At 34.5% G+C, this 23,111-nt stretch overlaps 1 protein-coding gene across 1 annotated transcript; it reads right to left on the bottom strand.

The window, feature by feature from the left end:
• Positions 1 to 22,041: 22,041 nt before the first annotated feature.
• Positions 22,042 to 22,911, bottom strand: LOC111373181. The gene is made up of 3 exons (XM_022995682.1): positions 22,688 to 22,911; positions 22,487 to 22,588; positions 22,042 to 22,222 (listed from the first exon to the last, which is right to left on the bottom strand). Exons 1-3 carry the CDS (start codon positions 22,909 to 22,911, stop codon positions 22,042 to 22,044), a joined length of 507 nt encoding a protein of 168 aa, XP_022851450.1.
• Between the last annotated feature and the right edge of the window lie 200 nt (positions 22,912 to 23,111).

The following is a 23,111-nucleotide window of genomic DNA, read 5'->3' on the forward strand; positions in this document are numbered from 1 at the left end:
GTAATTAGGTGTAAAATTTGACATTTATTCCAAACCCCTAATTAACTAATTTTGGTAAACTTTTAATAAATCGACCAAGCAAATTTGGCAAACATTAATAATTTTGGCCATACTAAATTTTGAAAAGTTAAATTGCTATCCTAAAAATTAAATGAGCACAAAATTTCGAAGTATTACAATTCGCGCCTCAATATTTATAACGTCATGTGAAACATATATGATCGCATCGTGATCATGTCACTTCATGTGTTATGTCCCAAATATGTCAATTATCTATCTAGTGTTTAAGGTAATCTTGATCAACCAAATGGAAAGCTTAAAACTTTGTCGATACTAATTCTGGCCTTTTCGATATTCCAATTGCTTACTAAGTCAACATCCAACATCTAGATTAACCTAATTTTCTATCATAGCTCAATGTAAAATTCACACCTAGGTCAAGTTGTCGAAGACTATCACCATGTAAAGATCTTAAAGCCTTCGATAATTGAATGCACCCTTTTAAGATAAAGTAATTAGGAAATTGATGCAAATGATAATGTAATTAGCATGAAATACATGAATCATATTGGCCAAATGTATAACGTGAAGTTCGGGGTATTACACCTGGTGATTTTTTGTTCAATGAAAAATTAGATTGAACGTGAATTCTCACTCCATAATTAATCAAAACATATGCTTATTGTTCATACCAAAAAAATACTTATATAGATGGACTCTAGAAACCCTAATTTATTCCAAAAAAAAAAAAATGATGTGAACCCCCTTGAAAAATGTACCTTAGAACTCACACAAAATTTGATTTGAATCTCAAGAAAGCTAAAATTAGAGTTATAACCTTGACTTGGTGATTTCTTGAATCAAGGACCAAGACTATAAAGGTTGAAAGCTATAAAATAGAAATACTGCAAAAATACTATAAAACAAATCCTAATAAAATAGAAAACTATAAAACAAATCTAAATAAAACTAAAATGCTACAAAAATAATGAAAAATATCTTTAAATTAACTAAAAATAGAAAAACACTAAAACAAACCCCTAAACAACGAAATTTGACACTAGAAGTTTGATAAGGTCAATCGAAGAACTTTTTACAGAATCGAAAAACGCTTTCGAATTGTAATTACGAACGAAAGTTTGACCATTGAGTTAAAAGTTATGCTCATCTTCGTACCCTTCCTCTTTCATGCTCATCTTGAAACTTGGTGTTTCGCTCATTACCATGGAACTCTCGGTCATAGATTCCCTGATCTTCTTTGCTCTTGACCTAGTTATCTGCCCCTTAAGAACATGTAAATGATTATTGCTACCTTTCCTTTCATAACTCTCATCATATCCTCTCCCTTCAAAAGGATTCGACTTCAAACCTTCACCTTCGATAAAATGCATCAACAGCAATATTCTCCATACCTTGTTTATAATGATAACATACGAATATATTCCCTTGTCAAACATTTTAAATAACAAGGAAAACTAACCTTACGTGTTTTCACTCAAATGTTTCACTTTATATTTATTATCCTTTTTTGATAATAAGCTGGGATTTGATAGTCTCATACTAAATAAAGTTGAAATCATGTTGTTCCGATGTCTATGAAATTTTATATGTCATTTTAAGTGAACGCATAGGTAAACACCTTCCAACCGTGTCACTGAGAGGTTTTGAAAAAATATTTTAATAACTCATATGTTGTCGACGGAATTCAATTTTCAGATATATCTTATCTTAAGGAGAAACCTAATTTACATTTAAATTTCATGAAATTTTGGAGTCAATAGGAATGCAAACGAACTTATTTTGGCATTAGCTATACAAGATAGAAAAAAACATATTTGTTTTAGTTATTGTTAGCGGAGTTTTGAAAAATATTTTAACATCTCATATGTCGCCGACGGAAGCCAATTTTTAGATATATCATAATAAAAGAAGTTTGATATCTTCCCTTAAAATCTTATTTTAAAATACGTCTAAATTGGTTTCCAAGAGAGTTCCAATCGAATATGAAAAGTTACCTTCATGCTCAGATTTATTTATTTTATTTTATTTTTATCTCTACACAGTAGTCAGTATTTTGATCATAACTTTGTGGTCCCTATTGAGTTAATTTAGAATGTGCTCGAAAGCTAACTCAAAGGGCTACAGTTTCTCTAGAATAAGAATATTTTCAATTTGAACGTTTATTATGCCAAAAATGGGTCTCAGTCTTTCACTAAAAATCTAGAAGATATCTTATGTGATTGGAAAACGATTTATGGTAATATTCTGATTATATTCCATTCCGTTTTGACTTTTACTTGCATCCAATTGACTCCTATCAATTTTCAAAGTATCTCTCTTGTGGTCCAAATCAACCATTTCTATTTGTAATTTGATCCTCAAACTTTGTACTTTGCCATTTTCACCCTTTTTCACTTCTTTCTTTTAATTCAACTTCCAACCATCTAGTTTTACCTAATAAACGAAATATACAATAAATTATGCTATAATTGCTTAAAGAATTATTAAATATCAATATTTTTAGGTCCAAATAAGTGTACAAAATACGCTTATCAATCATTACTATGAATTGTGTGTATAAGCTTCGTGATTACTAGTTTAATATGCTTATAAGCTTGTAATATGTTGATTCTATGTAACATACTATAACATGTTCCATACTTTTACTCATTAGACTTCACGGTTCACAGTTATTTTGATGGAGCACACTATGTTGGAGTAGTTGAGAATGGATGCAGGTGAAAGTTAGTCTCAAAAAAAGAATATTTGGACCTACTACCTTCAATGGTTGGCATTTTGTCCATGAAACAACCTACAAGAAAGTCATATTTTTTAGTTGAGATCTTCTATGGAGTTCTTCATTACCCTTTTTATTTCCTAATAAGTAAGAAATTCCAAGAAAAATACATGTCTTCGAGATATTGTCATGCCACCACAAATTTGCTAGAATCCTGACATGAGGTTTAAATTCATTTTGTTCACAATTTCTTATAGGCTTGTGCGTTGACAGTTTTAACTTTTGGTAACTCATTTTTGTATGTTGGGGAGTGGGATTTGTATTTTGCATAAATTATTTTGACTAATAGTTCTAAATTATTAATGGGATTTCTTTATTAGCTTCGGCATATGATTGTGATTGCTTTACTTGTAAGTTGTATGGACTCAATTGTGTAGCCAACTAAAGTGACATAAGTAATGGAATCGGAATCAAGTTAGGATGATTATAAATCAGATGATGTTGGTAGTTCAATAAATAGGATTAATGTTTAACTTGAAGCTCAAACAGATTCCCACACTTAAATTTTTAAAATCATTCTGTGAAATTCTATATCAATAGAATAGGCTTAGTAGGGGATACCAGAACCAACTGGCCAGAATTTAATTAATTTTTTTTTTTAAAAAGAAGAAAATTAAGCAAGAATTTTAAGGTCTCCATAGGAAATACAAGAAAAAGAAATAAAGAAACTTACCTGGAAAAATATCTTTTTGTCACCAAAATTCATGTGACAGGGATGGAGGTGGAGCCAACAACAACCGAGTGAGAAAGATGGCTGCGAAAATGAAGAATGATTTTTGAGAGATTAGCCGTTGGATTTGGTGAGATGGACGAATGGTTATTTTAGAGGAGAGAAACAAGCGAGGGTTCAAAATTTAGGATGTAGATGTGAATTTTGGTTCATTTGTAAGGGCATTTGCGATTACACTAGACTTCTAAAAAGTAGCCATTTTCGAAATTATTTGGAATTTCTACAAATTCATATGGGCAATTAAGTTAACTTATACTCAATTGACCATTTGCACATGAGTTTTTAAAAGTTGCCATTTTCGAAACAATCCCACTACACTAACAAGGGCCTTTGACAAGCCCCAGTGATAGGGATTGAGGTCTCGGTCTATATGGGACAGCTAGGAGGAATGGAACATGAAGAAGAGGAAATGTATAAGTTTGAGGAAGGAACTCAAGATGAGCTTGGGAAAGGATGCACGAAGCCTAGATGAGCTTGGAGAGGATGCATGAGGCGTGGATTTTCAAATACCAATTGGTCCTATAACAAGAGCTTGGTCCAAGAAGCTACAAGAGTTTGTAAAGGCTCGGTAGGACGTGCACTTGAAGAAGAGACCAAGTCCAAGGATAACTCCAACGAGTTGGGCTTATAGGAGACCAAGATCACCAATCTTACTCAAGTCCAATCTAGTGAAAGCCCAATTACATTCGGTTAAGTCATTTAGTTATTTTCCATCTTATAATAAGTTATTTGGACCTTCGTTAATTGGTTCTGGACCTAGACTCTTATAATATTATGTAAGCCTTTGTTTCAAATCATGTAGGGGGGATTCGGAAATTAAGGTTTTCTTTTAGGTTTCCAAGCCAACTTAACATTATAAATAGGCTTTGAAACTCTCATTGAAAATGGTTTTGATGATATACAATTGAAAGGACTTTTTCTCCCACTTTGTTCTTTAGCAACTTTTTGAGAATTCCTAGTGCTAACTTGTGATTTCCAAACCTTTATAATACTAGTTTCTAGTTTTATAACCACGGGGTCAATATTCTTTCTTTACCTTTAAATTCCTTGTTTGTGGACAATCCAGGTTTATACTCCAAGGTATTGTTGTCGGGTCTCGCGACATTGTTCGTTGAGGTTTGCATCATTTGGTATCAGAGCAGGGTTTCAAAACAGGTTTTTGTGCTTCGTTGCCACTGTTCCTTTGTTTCTTGATTTTTATTACAATTTCAAGTGTGCCTTGCTTAATTGTTTTCCTATTTGACTTTTCCTTAAAGTTTTTTTGTTTGTCTATTTGTTCTTTAATCTGAAATTACCTCCTATAAAAATAAAGGTTGTGGAAAAAAAAAAGGGGCTGTGGATGAAAAACAAAGGAGTGATTTGCATATTAAAAAAAAAAAAGGTTGTGGACGAAAAAAAAAAGTTGTTGAAAATTCAGATTAAGGAAACAAAAAGCAATCTACTTAAGTTTGAGAAGTTGACCTATTATTCTACAATCTTGAGTCAATTGACCTAGTATTAATTTTTCATTTCTAAACAACTTGATATTTTCCACCTCTTTTTGTTTCCCAATTTCTGTTTCTTTACTCAATTATTCTTTTCTTCGTTTTAGCACATTGCCTTTTCTTTTGTTTCTGCCATTTTCTTTCATTATTCCCCAAAAACAAAAAAAGTGTTCTCTTTCTTTTGCTTCAGTTCACATGATCCAACGTTTCTTTGATCTTATTCATTGACTTATTCTTTGTTTGCTATATTGGGATACATTTAGGGATTGATATTATAATTTATAATATGTTCGGTTTGATCAAGTGATCACTTTGGTAATTGATTGATCAGTTCCTTTAGAACTTTAGAGGAGAACTTGTGAAAAGAAAAAGGCAAGAGTGAGTAAGCACATTTGAAGGTAAAAGCCCAGAAGAAATTGAGTAAGACACGAGTAATTGAGTGAACAATTTCTAAGTGTAAACACATGAGGAAATGAGTGAGATTCCTATATTAAATCTCACAGTCATTGGGCTGCTTTTATTCATGTCCCAAAAAGGTAGTGAAGGTGAAAATTCCGACCAATTCGTGATGCTTTTAGCCGTTCAACAACAGTTTGAACGTATGAACATGATTTTTCGGAAAATTCGAGATTGGATGGATAGCCAAGATGCACGCATTAATGAAATGCAACGAGGATCCCCAGCCACGGCCAAGAAGTCCAAATCTGCAACCTCATAGTCCTAATAATTTCGATGGAGAATTTGAAGAAGAAGTTGATTTTGATAATGATGTGGCTTCTAATGCTAGTATGAAAGGAAATAGAGCTTGGTACCATATGCCAAGACATGTTGCCAGAGTACATCGGGAAAGAGATGTGCTCTCGAAACACTGGTTCAATCAAGTTTTCTATTCCCCCGTTTCAAGGTAAAAATGAACCTGACACTTATATTGAATGGGAACGAAAGGTTGAACTTGTCTTTGATTGCCAAATTTTTTCAGAGAATGACAAAGTTAAGCTTGCAGCTGTAGTTTCCACTGATTACCATAGTGGGTTCAAATGGTCTTAAGTAAGTGCAAGAACTGGGAACCTCCCGTTCTCAAATGGGGAGACATGAAAGCGGCCACGCAGAAAAGGTTTGTTCCTTCGCATTATTGTGGAGACTTACATCTGAAATTACAAAGTCTTAAATGGGGTTCTAAGTAGAGGAGTACACAAGGAGATGGAGATAGCCATGATTAAAGCTAATGTGGAGGAGGACCGAGAAGCTACGATGGCAAGATTCATTTGTTGTTTAAACCGACAAATTGCCAAGGTAGTGAAATTACAACACTATGTAGAACTTGAAGATGTAGTGCACATAGCCATGAAAGTAGAGAGACAATTTAAAAAAGAGGATCGTTCATCATCTAAAGTGGAAGCCACGAGTTCATCAGGTTGGAATCCAAAATGGCACTTTTCTTCAAGGCAAGATGAGCAAACGGTATCCAAAAGAGAAGAGAAACCCGTAGCCAAGACTCAACTTGAGAACGAGGAGAAAGGTAATCCATCTTCTCAATCTCATAGGGCAAGTAAGTGTTTTTGTTGTTTGGGACAGATCATATTGCTTCACAATATCCCAACAAGCGAACCATGATCTTATTGGAAAGTGGTGAGATCAAGTCAAAAGAAGAGAAAGATTGTGAATCCATTTCGTCACTTGAAGAGGCTAGTGATTTGGAGCATACTATTAATGGCATTGCATAGTTGTTTTGAGAGCTCTCCATGTTTGTGTTAAAGAAGATGGTGATGCAATGCAAAGAGAAAACATCTTCTACACTCACTGCCATGTACAAGAATGAGTTTGTGGATTGATAATTGATGGGGGCAGTTGCGTTAATGTGGCTAGAAAATTGATGGTGAAAAAGCTTGGTTTGTGTACCGCAAGACACCCGAGGTCTTATAGGCTACAATATTGTTGGGTCAAATTTCATAGTGTACACAGATCACGCCGCATTGAAGCATTTGATAACAAAGAATGATGCTAAACCGAGATTGATCCATTGGGTTTTATTGCTAGAAGAGTTTGACATTAAAATCAGGGATAAAAAAGGATGTTAGAATGTTGTTGTATATCATTTGTCTCGATTGGAGCCTAGAGAACCTAAAGAGTCAATAGACATCAACGAAATCTTCTTGGACGAGCAGATATTCAGTGTGGAGGGAGCACTGTGCGCGGATATTGTAAACTATTTGGCCAAATCCATCCCTCCACTGGATTACTTAAGTAACTAGAGGAAGAAGTTCTTTGCAGAATTAAAATACTGCTTCTGGGGAGATCCAATTTTCTATAGGTAAGGTGCAGATCATATCATTCGACGATGTGTGCCTAAGAAGAAATGCCTCAAATTTTGAAACATTGCCATTTACATATGCGGGGCACTTTGGAGCTTCAAAGATAGCAGCCAAAATTTTAAAGTCGACGTTCTACTGGCCTACATTATTTAGGGATGCCTTCAAATTTGTAAAAAGCTGTGATAGATGTCAATGCACTGGGAATATCTCAAGGGAAAATGAACTGCCTCTAAATAGTATTTTGGATGTGGAGATATTCGATATTTGGGGAATCGACTTTATGGGGCCTTTTTCCCCCATCGTTCTCCAATATTGACATTCTGCTGGTAGTTAATTAAGTATCCAAGTGGGTGGAAGTAGTTTTATTACCAACCAATTATGCTAAGTTGGTAATTGGATTCCTAAAGAAGTACATCTTCACCTGATATGGCACACCATGAGCTATCAGTGATGGGGAAAAGCATTTATGCAATCGTCAATTTGAGCAACTGTTGAGTAAATATGGCTTCAAGCACCGTGTAGCTACCCCTAAATCATCCTCAAACCAGATCGTAAGCCGAAGTCTCCAATTGGCAATTGAAGAGGATACTTGATGTCACAGTAAGTTTTTCGAGAAAAGACTGGTCTAAGAAGTTGGACATTGCATTGTGGGCTTACAAAACAACATTCAAGACACCCATATGCATGTCTCTGTCACCTGTCACTTGAGTTAGAGCACCGTGCACATTAGACAATGAAAGAGTAGAACCTGGATTTGAAGACAGCTGATGAAAAGCATCTGCTACAACTTAACGAGTTGGATGAGTTCAGAATGGAAGCATTTGAGAATTCAAAACACTACATGGAATGCACCAAGAAGTGGCATGATTATCATATTCAGAGGCAAGAGTTTTACATACGGCAGAATGTTTTAATTCTAGGCTCAAGCTCTTCCTCGAAAAATTGAGGTCAAGGTGTTTGGGTCCTTACACTATTATGAAGGTGCTAACATATTGGGCTGTTAAGATCAATTATGAAAATAAGGTTTCACAGTCAATGAACGAAGGCTGAAACATTATTGGAGTTGAGAATTTTCCAAAGAGAAGTCCACCGTTCACCTCAGGACACCAGAATGAAGCAGACACGGGAGAGTCAAGCTATCGACTATAAATTAGCACTGGATGGGAGGCAATCCATCATATCCACCCTTTATGTATTTCGTTTTTGTTCTAGTTTAGGAAATTTTTCATTTTTTATATTCAGTAGTTTTAGGCCATCGTTCATCCACATAGGTCACAAGGAGTCAAAGCATTGTCCACATGTATCCAAATACATTGAGCAGGAGTCATAAATTCAAAATCATGTTTTGGTGGTTGGATGTGATTTCACGCATTTCGAGGCATAAATCGGGTTTGAAACTAAGTTCACGGCCTACACGGACGTCATATGGTTTAAAAATGTGTCTGCAAGTTTATTGGGTGGTGGAAGGTCAGGACGAGTCATAATTCGAAACCCTAGATTCAAGTAAATTTCAATCATGGTTGAGTCTTTGGAAAAACCGATTGTGTTTCACAATTTGTTCCACATGCATTCCCTCATTTTCACTCAATGTCATAAATGGTCAGACATTTGTCTGACTCTACTATTGTTTGAATGATCATTCTACGACTCTACGTGTTATGATAATGCTATAGAAATCATATTTTGCCGAAAATCTATAGCTACATGCGATGGTATGATCTATTGTTCGAATTATCTAATTTGATAATTAAATATACCCATGATATCTATTGAGTTTCAAACTTAATGGATTAATTCCCTTCTTACTAGTTGGTTTAAGTAGTTTGGGCACGTGGATGATGGTAGATGGAGATGCAACATGCCATGAAGAAGCTGATGATTATTAGTCTTTAATTCGATTATGAAATGTTTACCTTTTCTTTTAAATCGATTTCTTTGGACTTCGTATGTGGAACTATTCTACAAACATTTTTTTTATGAATAAGTTATGTTTCAAAGCAGATATGTGTTCTAAAAATTAACTTACTGAACACCTTTTACAAGAAAAAAGTGTCAGTGATTTAATGGTGCCGTTTCTATAAAATTTGAGCTTCTGCCTTGATTTTAAAAAAATTGTAACTTAATTGTTACTTGAAATTTTTAGACAATACCGATGGCATTTGATAGCATCATAAGTGAGCTATTGAATAAACTTAAAATCATGTTAATCTGATATCGGTAGTATTTTATATGTCACTTAAAAGTAAACTACACTATATAGATAGTGTTGCTGTTTTCAGCTCTTGCCATTAGTTTCAAAAATTCATAACTTAATCGTTACTTGAAATTTTAGGATGAAACTGATGGAATTTTATAGTCTCATGGATTAGTTACTAGATAAAGTTGAAATCATGTTGTTCCGATATCTGCAAAATTATGCCCCTGCTTGATCCCCATTAAATTAAATTACATTACATTCCATTTTTCTCTCTCCTATTTTCAACCACACAATCTTCCATAAAATAATATTACACGTAAATCTAAAACTTTTCCTTCTTTTTCAACCACTCATTTTTCTAAAAAATACTATTCCCCCATTTTCATTTTCAGGTAATGGGGATCAAACAAGGGCCTATATATGTCATTTTAAGTGAACGCGCAGGTTTATCTTCCAACCGAGTCACTGCGAGGTTTTGAAAAAATATTTTTAATAACTCATATATTGTCGATGGAATTCAATTTTCAGATATATCTTATCTTAAGGAGAAACCTTATTTACATTTAAATTTCATGAAATTTTAGAGTCAATAGGTATGCAAACGAAATTATTTTGGCATTTGCCATATGAGATAGAGAAAAACATATTTGTTTTAGTTATTGTTAGCGAAGTTTTGAAAAATATTTTAACATCTCATATGTTGCCGGCGGAAGCCAATTTTTAGATATGTCATATGACAAGAAGTTTGCTATCTTCCCTTAAAATCTTTTGAAGTTTCGAGATTGATAATTGTGTAAACGAATTGATTTTAACATTTTCCATTTGAGAAAGAGAAGTAAAAAAGCATATTTATATTTTCTGCCTAAAATGTGTTAATGGTACATGCATGAAAATCACTCCAAAGATCTTTTTGAATTTGTTTCCTTTAAATATTAAATTGTGTTGTATTGTTAGAATAAATTATATAAATATATAATACTTAAGTAAATTTTATAATAAATCATTATGTATTCCAAAAAAAAGGTATTGTTAATTAAACTAAATTGTTATATTAATATAAGTCTACTAAGGTGCAATCATTAAAGTGATGTTTCGGTTCGTATAGGTCGGAGCGTTACACCACTAAAATCATCAAGGGAATCTGCTTAAATTTAAAATTAGCAAGGCAATCAATGGATAAATTAGTTGAGGACTCAATAGATCAAGGTTGTGAAGATATGATGAAGGCATAAACTCAGAAAGTAAAGTTTTTTATTACTTTATTCCTAAACGGATAGCCAACTTTGAGACACGATTGTGATTGTACCTTGAAAGTTCGATTTTGCATTTGCTGAATTTGATCTAATTATCCAAATTAGGTAATTGAGCAAACATTTTTGGATTGACCCACATGTCCCATACTTTTACTCATTACACATAACAGTTCACAGTCATTTTGTTGGAACACGCTATGTTGGAGTAGTTAAGAACAGGTGGAGGTGATCCAATGGCCAGGAGTTCACTTAGTCACCAAATAGAATATTTGGACCTACTACCTTCAATGGCTGTCATTTTCTCCGTGAAACAACCTACAAGAAAGTGATATTTTTTAGTCGAGGTCTTCTATGGAGTTCTTGATTATCCATCTTTTATTTACTAATAAGTAAGAAACTACAAGAACAATTCACGTCTTCTAGATATTCTAATGCCACCTTGTATTTGTTAGAATCTTGACATGAGGTTTAAATTCATTTTGTTCACGATTTCTTATAGGCTTGTGTGGAGAAAGTTTTAACTTTTGGTAACTCATTTTTGTATGTTGTATTTTGCATAAATTATTTTGACTAATAGTTCCAAATTATTAATGGGATTTCTTTATTAGCTTTGGCATGACTTGTAAGTTGTATGGACTCAATTGTGTAGCCAACTCAAGTGACATAAGTAATGGAATCGGAATCAAGTTAGGACGACTATAGTAGATTATATGATGTTGGTAGTTCAATAAATAGGATTAATGTTTAATTTGAAGTTCAAACAGATTCCTACACTTAAATTTTTAAAATCATTCTTTTTTCTATGTGATTCTAGTATCAATAGAATAGGCTTAGTAGGGGATATCAGAACCAACTAGCCAGAATTTAATTTAATTTTTAAAAAAAATTAAGCTAAAATTTCAAGGTCTCCATAGAAAATACAAGAAAAAGAAATAAAGAAACTTACTTGGAAAATATCTTTTTGTCATCAAAATTCATGTGACAGGATGGAGGCGGAGCCAACAACAAGTGGGTGAACAAGATGGCGGCGGAAATGCTGAATGATTTTTGAGAGATTAGCTGTTGGATTTGGTGAGAGAGACGAATGGTTTTTAGGGGAGAGAAACAACCGGCGGTTCAAAATTTAGGGATGTAGATGTGAATTTTGGTTCATTTTGTAAGGGCATATTGCTTTAATTTATTAAACTAAAAAGTAGCCATTTTCGAACTTATTTAGAATTTCTACAAATTCATATGGGCAATTAAGTTTACTTATACTCCATTGACCATTTGGCACACAAGTTTTAAAAAGTTTCCATTTTCAAAACAATCTCGCTACACTAACAAGGGCCTTTGACAGGCCCCTGTGATAGGGACTGAGATCTCAGCTGATATGGGACAGCTAGGAGGAATGGTACATGAAGAAGAGGAAACGTATAAGCTTGAGGAAGGAACTCAAGATGAGCTTGGAAAAAGGATGCACAAAGCGTGGATGAGCTTGGAGAGGATGCACGAGGCGTGGATTTTCAAATACCAATTGGTCCTATAACAAAAGCTTGGTCCAAGAAGCTACAAGAGTCTGTAAAGGCTTGGTAGGACGTGCACTTGAAGAAAAGACCAAGTCCAAGGCTAACTCCAACGAGTTGGGCTTACAAGAGGAGACCAAGATCACCAATCTTATTCAAGTCCTATCCAGTGAAGGCCCAATTACATTGGGTTAAGTCATTTAGTTATTTTCCTTCTTATAATAAGTTATTTGGACCTTAGTTATTTGGTTTTGGACCTAGACTCTTATAATATTATGTTAGGCCTTTGTTTTAATTATTTCAATTGTTTTGGGCCTATTTTGACCCAAATCATGTAGGGGGGATCCGAAAATTAAGGTTTTCTATTAGGTTTCCAAGCCAATTTAGCATTATAAATAGGCTATGAAACTCTCATTGAAGAATGGTTTTGATGATATACATTTGAGAGGACTTTTTCTCATACTTTGTTCTTTAGCAACCTTTTGAGAATTCCAAGTGCTAACTTGTGATTTCCAAACCTTTATAATACTAGTTTCTAGTTTTATAACCACGGGGTCAATATTCTTTCTTTACCTTTAAATTCCTTGTTTGTGGACAATCCAGGTTTATACTCCAAGGTATTGTTGTCGGGTCTCGCGACATTGTTCGTTGAGGTTTGCATCATTTGGTATCAGAGCAGGGTTTCAAAACAGGTTTTTGTGCTTCGTTGCCACTGTTCCTTTGTTTCTTGATTTTTATTACAATTTCAAGTGTGCCTTGCTTAATTGTTTTCCTGTTTGACTTTTCCTTAAAGTTTTTTTGTTTGTCTATTTGTTCTTTAATCTGAAATTACCTCCTATAAAAATAAAGGTTGTGGACAAAAAAAAGGGGCTGTGGATGAAAAACAAAGGAGTGATTTGCATATTAAAAAAAAAAAAGGTTGTGGACGAAAAAAAAAAGTTGTTGAAAATTCAGATTAAGGAAACAAAAAGCAATCTACTTAAGTTTGAGAAGTTGACCTATTATTCTACAATCTTGAGTCAATTGACCTAGTATTAATTTTTCATTTCTAAACAACTTGATATTTTCCACCTCTTTTTGTTTCCCAATTTCTGTTTCTTTACTCAATTATTCTTTTCTTCGTTTTAGCACATTGCCTTTTCTTTTGTTTCTGCCATTTTCTTTCATTATTCCCCAAAAACAAAAAAAGTGTTCTCTTTCTTTTGCTTCAGTTCACATGATCCAACGTTTCTTTGATCTTATTCATTGACTTATTCTTTGTTTGCTATATTGGGATACATTTAGGGATTGATATTATAATTTATAATATGTTCGGTTTGATCAAGTGATCACTTTGGTAATTGATTGATCAGTTCCTTTAGAACTTTAGAGGAGAACTTGTGAAAAGAAAAAGGCAAGAGTGAGTAAGCACATTTGAAGGTAAAAGCCCAGAAGAAATTGAGTAAGACACGAGTAATTGAGTGAACAATTTCTAAGTGTAAACACATGAGGAAATGAGTGAGATTCCTATATTAAATCTCACAGTCATTGGGCTGCTTTTATTCATGTCCCAAAAAGGTAGTGAAGGTGAAAATTCCGACCAATTCGTGATGCTTTTAGCCGTTCAACAACAGTTTGAACGTATGAACATGATTTTTCGGAAAATTCGAGATTGGATGGATAGCCAAGATGCACGCATTAATGAAATGCAACGAGGATCCCCAGCCACGGCCAAGAAGTCCAAATCTGCAACCTCATAGTCCTAATAATTTCGATGGAGAATTTGAAGAAGAAGTTGATTTTGATAATGATGTGGCTTCTAATGCTAGTATGAAAGGAAATAGAGCTTGGTACCATATGCCAAGACATGTTGCCAGAGTACATCGGGAAAGAGATGTGCTCTCGAAACACTGGTTCAATCAAGTTTTCTATTCCCCCGTTTCAAGGTAAAAATGAACCTGACACTTATATTGAATGGGAACGAAAGGTTGAACTTGTCTTTGATTGCCAAATTTTTTCAGAGAATGACAAAGTTAAGCTTGCAGCTGTAGTTTCCACTGATTACCATAGTGGGTTCAAATGGTCTTAAGTAAGTGCAAGAACTGGGAACCTCCCGTTCTCAAATGGGGAGACATGAAAGCGGCCACGCAGAAAAGGTTTGTTCCTTCGCATTATTGTGGAGACTTACATCTGAAATTACAAAGTCTTAAATGGGGTTCTAAGTAGAGGAGTACACAAGGAGATGGAGATAGCCATGATTAAAGCTAATGTGGAGGAGGACCGAGAAGCTACGATGGCAAGATTCATTTGTTGTTTAAACCGACAAATTGCCAAGGTAGTGAAATTACAACACTATGTAGAACTTGAAGATGTAGTGCACATAGCCATGAAAGTAGAGAGACAATTTAAAAAAGAGGATCGTTCATCATCTAAAGTGGAAGCCACGAGTTCATCAGGTTGGAATCCAAAATGGCACTTTTCTTCTAGGCAAGATGAGCAAACGGTATCCAAAAGAGAAGAGAAACCCGTAGCCAAGACTCAACTTGAGAACGAGGAGAAAGGTAATCCATCTTCTCAATCTCATAGGGCAAGTAAGTGTTTTTGTTGTTTGGGACAGATCATATTGCTTCACAATATCCCAACAAGCGAACCATGATCTTATTGGAAAGTGGTGAGATCAAGTCAAAAGAAGAGAAAGATTGTGAATCCATTTCGTCACTTGAAGAGGCTAGTGATTTGGAGCATACTATTAATGGCATTGCATAGTTGTTTTGAGAGCTCTCCATGTTTGTGTTAAAGAAGATGGTGATGCAATGCAAAGAGAAAACATCTTCTACACTCACTGCCATGTACAAGAATGAGTTTGTGGATTGATAATTGATGGGGGCAGTTGCGTTAATGTGGCTAGAAAATTGATGGTGAAAAAGCTTGGTTTGTGTACCGCAAGACACCCGAGGTCTTATAGGCTACAATAGCTCAATGAAAATAGAGAGATAAGGGTAACCAAGCAGGTACTAGTTTCCTTTTCCACTGGACAACACCATGATGAAGTTTTATGTGACGTTGTTCCTATGCAAGCGAGTCATAGCCTGGGAGGCCATGGCAGTTTGATAGGCGCAATTATTCATGATGATTACAAAAATAATACAGCTTTAACTAGGATGGAAAGAGTATACAAGGAGTTTCAAATCAAGAAGTTCGTTGCAGCCCACACAAAGCAACTTGAGACCGTGATCAGGGTTGAGCTTGACCGAAAGGAGAGTGAGTAGATTAAACAAAGGGATGAGAAAGAAAAACAAGAGAACAAAAGAGAGGAAGGACGAAAGAAAAATGAGTTTTTATGCAGAAGAGAGAGAAATGAAGAGCACTTGTAATTCCAACAAAATGATGTTTTTGAGTAAAGAAACATTTTTTCTAACACTAACCTTGATTCTTCTCTACCTAGTGTAGTTGTTTCACTTTTTGTAGGAGTTTGGTGATGTTTTCCCTAAAGAAATTCAACCAGGTTTGCCACCAATTAAGCCCTCGTTTGACCCCCATTATTTGAAAATGAAAATGCGGGGAATAGGATTTTTTTAGAAAAATGAGTGGTTGAAAAAAGAAGGAAGAGTTTTCGATTTACGTGTAATATTATTTTATGGAAGATTGTGTGGTTGAAAATTGGAAAGAGAAATGGAATGTAATGTAATTGAATTTAATGAGGATCAAACGGGGGCTAAAGGAATTGAGCACCAAATCGATTTTATTCTTGAAGCTCAAATTCCAAACCGACCAACTTGCTATAACAGCCCTGAAGAAACCAAAGAATTACAACGACAAGTAGGCTAGGACACGTCCTTGAGAGTATGAGTCCATCTACCGTATTCTATTTTGCTAGTTCCTAAGACAGATGGAACATGGAGGATGTGCGTTGATTGTCGAGCCATCAATAAAATACGGTGAAGTATCGACACCCTATTCCTCGATTAGATGAAATGCTTGATGAACTACATGGTTCCACTATTTTTACTAAAATTGACTTGAAAAGTGGTCATCATCAAATTCGCATGAAAGAAGGAGGATGAGTGGTAAACAACTTTTAAGACAAAGCATGGATTATATGAATAAGTAATGCCTTTTGGCTTAACTAATGCACCTAGTACCTTTATGCCAGCTATGTATCATGCCTTTTGGAAAATTTTTTGTTGTATATTTTGATGACGTCTTACTTTACAGCAAAAGCTTGTTTGATCATATTAACTATTTGTGATGTGTGCTTGAAGTCTTAACACGAGAAAAGCCATACAGTAACTTAAAGAGTACTTTTTGTTTGGATAGAGTTGTTTTCCTTGGTTTTGTTGTAAGTGCTAGGGGTGTTGAGGTTGATGAAGAGAAAGTCAAAGCCATCAAAGAATGGCCCACACCAACTTCCATTTCAGACGTAAGGAGTTTCCATGGACAGCTGGATTTTACCAAAGATTTGTGAAGAATTTTAGCACAATTGCAGCTCCTTTAACCAAAATCATCAAGAAAGATGTCGGCTTCAAGTTTGTAGAAGGGGCAAGAAGGAGCGTTTCGCAATTTGAAAGAAAAGCTAAGTTCTGCCCCATTATTACTTCTGCCAGATTTTTCTAAAACCTATGAAATCGAATGTGATGATTCGAGTATTGGTATAGGTGCTGTTCATTGAGGCAAATGACCTATGGCTTACTTTAACGAGAAACTTAACGGTGCAACTTTGAATTATTCAATCTATGAGAAAGAGCTATATGCCTTAGTCAGAGCATTGGAGATGTGGTAGCATTATTTGTGGTCCAAAGCCTTTTACATCCATATGGACTACAAATCGTTGAAGCATTTGAAGGGCCAAGACAAGCTGAATCGTAGGCATGCCCGTTGGGTGGAGTTCATTGAGATGTTTCCATTTGTGATTCAATACAAACAAGTTATAGACAATGTGGTAGTTGATGCTTTGTCACGTAGGTATGTTCTTATTTTGTACTCTTAGTGCTAAATTCCTATGATTGGAGCATATTAAAGAGATTTATGAGAATGATTTAGATTTTGGTAGTGTTTTTGCTACTTGTGCAAGGGGTATGTTTGAAATTTTTATTTGCATGATGGTTTCTTGTTTCAGGAAAACAAAATTTGCATTCCAAAATGTTCTTTACGTGAATTACTTGTGCGTGAATCACATGGAGGAGGCTTAATGGAGAATTTTGAAATCTCTAAAACTTCAAATATTTTAAAAGAACATTTCTTTTGGCCTCACATGAAACGAGATGTTGGGAAAATCTGTTCTAGATGCATAACATGTATGAAAGCAAAATCTAAGGTTAAACCACATGGATTATATATGCCTTTACCTGTTCTTATATTTCCTTGGATTGATGTGTCTACGGATATTGTATTGGGATTGCCTAGAACTAGTAATGGTCGGGATGCTATATTTGTTTTATTTGATAGATTTTCTAAAATGGGACAATTCATTCCTTGTCACAAAACTGAGTACGCTACTCATGTGATGGAGTCCCTAGAACCATTGTTAAGTGATCGAGATGTTAAATTTCTTATTCATTTTTCGCGTGTTTTATGGGGTAAGTTGGGAACAACTTTGTCATTTCTACTACTTGTTGTCCCCAAACAAATGGTCAAATCGAGGTACTAAATAGGACTTTAGGAGCCGTGTTACGAGCTGTTCTTAAAAAGAATCAAAAGTCTTGGGAAGCTTGCATTCCTTTCACTGAATTTACATACAATAGGTACACGTAATCTTCTATAAAATTTTCACTTTTGAAATTTGTTTGTAGTTGTAATCCACTAACTCCATTAGATTTGTTGCCTCTACCTGTTAATGAGATTGCTAGCCTTGATGGAAAGCATATTGCCAAGTTAGTAAAGAAAATTGCACAAGAATGAACAAGTTGCTAAACGAGTCAAGAAAGGGAAAAAAAAAAAAAAAAAACAAGTCACATTTCGACCTGGTGATTGGGTTTGGTTCATTTGCGCAAAGAGAGATTTCCTTCTAAGCTGAAACCACGTGGGGATGGACCATTCCAAATTTTGGAGAAAATCAATGATAATGCATACAAGATTGATGTAGGTATAGATTCGAGGACGAATCCTTTTGACAAGGGAGATAATGATATGGGATAGTTGGAAGGAATGGAACACAAAGAAGACGAAATGCACAAGCTTGAGAAAGGAACTCGGGATGAGCTTGGGGAGGATGCATGAGGCATGGATGAGCTCGTAGAGGATGCATGAGGCGTGGATTTTCAAATATCGACTGGTCCTATAACAAGAGCTCGGTCCAAGAAGCCTTACAAGACTTGGTAGGATATGCACTTGATGAAGAGACCAAGTCCAAGGCTAACTCCAACGATTCGGGCTTACAAGAGCAGACAAAGATCACCAATCTTATTCAAGTCCAATCCAGTAACGGCCGAATTACATTGGGTCAAGTCATTTAGTTATTTTCTTTCTTAGTAAGTAATTTGGACCTTAGTTATTTGGTTTTGGACCTAGTCTCTTATAATATTATGTTAGGCCTTTGTTTTAATTAGTTTAATTGTTTTGGGCCTATTTTGACCCAACTCATGTAGGTAAAATCCTAAAATTAAGGTTTTCTATTAGGTTTCCAAGCCAACTTAACATTATAAATAGGCTTTGAAACTCTTATTGTAAGGACGGTTTTGATGATATATAATTGAGAGGATTTTTTTCTCCTACTTTGTTCTTCAGCAACATTTCGAGAATTCAAGGTCCTATCTTGTGATTTACAAACCTTTATAATATTGGTTTCGAGTTCTTTGTAGCCACAAGGTCAATATTATTTCTTTACCTTTGAATTCCTTATTTTTGTGGATGATCCTAGTTTGTACTCCAAGGTTTTGTTGTCGGGTCTCGCAATGTTGTTTGTTGAGAATTGAACTATCAACCCCTCAGCACCTGTCATAGGTGCCCGTCAAAGGCCCCTATTTGAGCAGAATAATTTTTTTCAAAATGTATACATGTGAAAAGGGACATTTATCTAATTTTTTTTTTAAATAATGCTTTAGCACCATTAGTTTTACAATGCTAATTTAAGTGTTACTAGATATCATTAAATGAAAGGTACAATTAAATAATTTTACATTTAATTGAATTTATCACATAATACCATATAGACCAATGAGTGCAGCGCAAGTGTTAGATAACATTATTCTTGTTTTATATGCTCTAATCGTAAGGCATATTCACATTAAGCAAGAAGAACACACACAAAGTTGTAAGACAATTAAAGGTACCAGAAGCAATAAAATAGGAAGAGAAAAAACAAGTCCATAACCCACTCTTTCAACATTTTCTACGAATCCATAATATAGGGCGTAACCTATTTCAAAATAAGAAATTGAAAACATTCCCAATGAAAAAAGAAAAGAAAAATGTCATACAAAAATTAAAATGATGTAGACAAAATACTACTACAATGACAAACAGACACTGACATCCTAATGACCAAGGCTATAAAATGTTCTTCCGTTAAGAGAAATGGTTTTCTTGTATTTCCCTTCTCAATTCCTTCTAACATAGTTTTCCGTCCCATGTTGGATGTATTAAATAATCAATTACATGAGATCTTAGTCCTTATATTGAGGCTATATTGTTTTATCCACTTGCAATAATCATGCATTCATGAGTCATCCATCTTTTATGGGTTTTGATCAACATACAAAGAAAGAGTAAAAAGGGACCTATCATCTCCTTTCTCAACTATGACACTTATAACATTGTTCTACAGTAAATCTTTATCAGAATCTGGCACCTCGTCATTTGACTGGAACTATATCCATCTTCCAGTGACAACACCCTATGTAACGACCCAAACTTTAAAGATTTAAATCGTTAATAAAAGTTTCTTTCCCCTAGTTAAATAAATTTATCAAACATCCCAACATAAGATTTTTTGTTCCATCAATAAAATAAATAAAACGTATGGGAAACATAATTAATTGTAAAATGTCCCAAATCCTAAATAACAAATTTCACATGGAAATAAAAATTAAATAACACTAAAAAAATAAAGATCCTTAGTCAAGTTACTCTGGAATATTTTTATTGAATTTCATAATTTCTGGCATCACGACTGCACCTCATCCCCTGGCAACCAACGACCTATTCTAATCTGTGAGTAGGGAAAATGTTGAGTACATGAGAATAAGGGAAAATGTTGAGTACATGAGAATACTTAGTAAGACATATTGTACCGTCATCATATCTTTAGAAATTGGTAAGAGCTCAATAAACATCATATCTTTGGTACTAGATGGCCATAACATGCATATCATATCATATTTTTAAACATTCATCAGTACAATAGTTCAACAACATGAAATTAACAATTAAAATGGGATAAAAGCAATAGCACCTCATTATCCTACCTGTTTAGATCAATTAAATTTGAAGGCAAAAATCGAATTCATGTTCCAAATCTCTATTTCTACCTATCTGTCGTGTGTGTATCTTTATATTTTCTTGTGCATATAATAAGCCCCTGTTTGAGCCCCATTAATTTTCATTTCGTTACATTTTATTTCTCTCTCTCCTATTTTCAACCACACAATCTTCCATAAAATAATATTACACGTAAATCGAAAACTTTTTATTCTTTTTCAACCACTCATTTTTTAAAAAAACACTATTCCACTCATTAATTTTTCCACGTAATGGGGGCCAAATAGGGGCTAAACCTCTTGCATGATATTTAAGTTGAAAGGGACAATAAAATTTTGATAGATTTAAAAATGTGCAATGTGAAGTGTTTAGTAGTACCAAAAAGTACTACAATCATTATCCTAAATAAAAATAATATTTTGTCCTCAACAAACCAACAAATGGCAACCAATCATATCAACTCTTAAAAAAACAAACTACTACTCAAAACCACCCTTTTTTATCCATTTGAATCACACATGGCCTCACTACCAATTTATTATAATATATGTATATTTTTTATTTATTTACTTACATAACAAATAATAACAACTTCTATAAACTATAATATCTTGGGTCTAAGTTATCCAATTTAACTTTTTCTCGAGCCTAATATACATGATTAATTACGAGCTATCCACCGAGCCCCACATTGATATATACTTATCATCGCCCCATCAAAACCTAAATATTTGGCCTAAATAAAATTGTATTAATAGATATATGAATCTAGTCCCCCAACTTTCCAAATTTAAAATATAGTATATAAAAGTATGAGAAAATTTTTTGGACTTTACAATCTCCCCTCAAATATTTACAATCTTCCCTCAAATATTTTGGATACTTGGTTTCTAAGCTCAATTTCCTTCTCCCAATTTGACTCGTCTCATCCATGATTTCACCATTGCACTTTGACTAGGGAAATTTCGTTGTTTTTTGAGTTGATGCGCTTTTCTATCAAAAATCATCGTCAAAATTTCCATATATGACAGGTTTTTCTGTACCTCCAAAGTTTGGTAACATACCACATGAGTGGGATCATGACATATTTTCTAAGTATCGAAACATGGAACAAATTATGCACTGCTGCCAGATCAGGTGGTAAGGCAGTCGGTAAGCTACCAATCATTTCAAAAATTTTAAAAGGCCCAATGAACCATGGCCTTAACTTCCCTTTCTTTCTAAATCTCAACTCACCATTCATTGATGCTACTTTCAAAACACTTTATCACGCACTTAAAATTCTAAATCCTTTCTTCTACGGTCAATGTAACTTTCTGTCAGTCTTGTTCTGCCTCTATTCTTGCTCTAATCATATCAACCGCCTCAACTATTCATTCAATGATTTTAGCACCCAAAATTCTGTTCTTTTCGACCACCCAGTGAATAGGAGATCTGCATTTCCTACCATAAGAGCTTCTTCATATGGGGCCATGCCTATAGTAGCCTGAAAACTATTGTTGTAAGCAAACTCCACTAACAGCAGATATGTCTTCCAACTACCGCAAGATCTAAAACACATGTTCTCAACATATCTTCAAGAGTTTGAATGATTCTTTCTAGTTATCCATCCTTTTGTGGATGATAAGTAGTATTAAATTTCAGTTCGTCCTATGGCTACTTGTAAACTATTCCGAAATTTTGATGTGAACCTCCGGTCTCTATTTTAAACAATGGTGATAGGAGCTCCATATGATTTGACCATCTCCTTGATGTATAATTGCGTAAGCTGTTCCATATTGAAATTCAATTTGATTGGTAGAAAATGGGCTGACTTTGTCAAATGATCAACCGCTACCCAAATAGCATTGTAACCTCTTGCTGATCTCGAAAAGTCAACCACAATGGTATCAGCAGCCCTGATGGCCTTTAATGTTCTGCCTTTAAGTCAACCATATATTTCTCCACGAATAGACTAATTCCTCTTCTCATATTTCTCCACCAAAATGTAAAATATATCTCGAAGATCTCAGTACATTTTTGTACTGCCTAGATGTACAACATACGGGTTGAAGTGGCCCTCTTTTAATATCACATTTCTTATACCCTCATCCTTAGGTATACAAAATCTTCCTTTAAAGGTTAGTGCTTTATCTAAAGATATTTCAAATCCTATATGTTTGTTTGTACCAATCTCAGCCTTCATCTTCTGCAGAAATAGATCTTGTACTTCCTTATCTTGAAAAGTAGGTTGAATCATAAACGCTTTGATTCTTGCTATAGTCTAGGTCGGGGACTTGATGACCTCTAATCTCAGTTTCTCAAAGTCCTTTATCAAGTGTTTCTACACTGGGAGTAAAACTGCTAACTACAATCTAATCTTCTTGCTTAAGGCAGTTGCAACTATGTTAGCCTTACCTGAACAGTAAAGGATGGTACAGTCATAATCTTTTACTAACT

This window comes from Olea europaea, unplaced genomic scaffold (assembly GCF_002742605.1).
Source record: "Olea europaea var. sylvestris unplaced genomic scaffold, O_europaea_v1 scaffold1082, whole genome shotgun sequence".
NCBI classification, from domain to species: Eukaryota; Viridiplantae; Streptophyta; class Magnoliopsida; order Lamiales; family Oleaceae; genus Olea; species Olea europaea.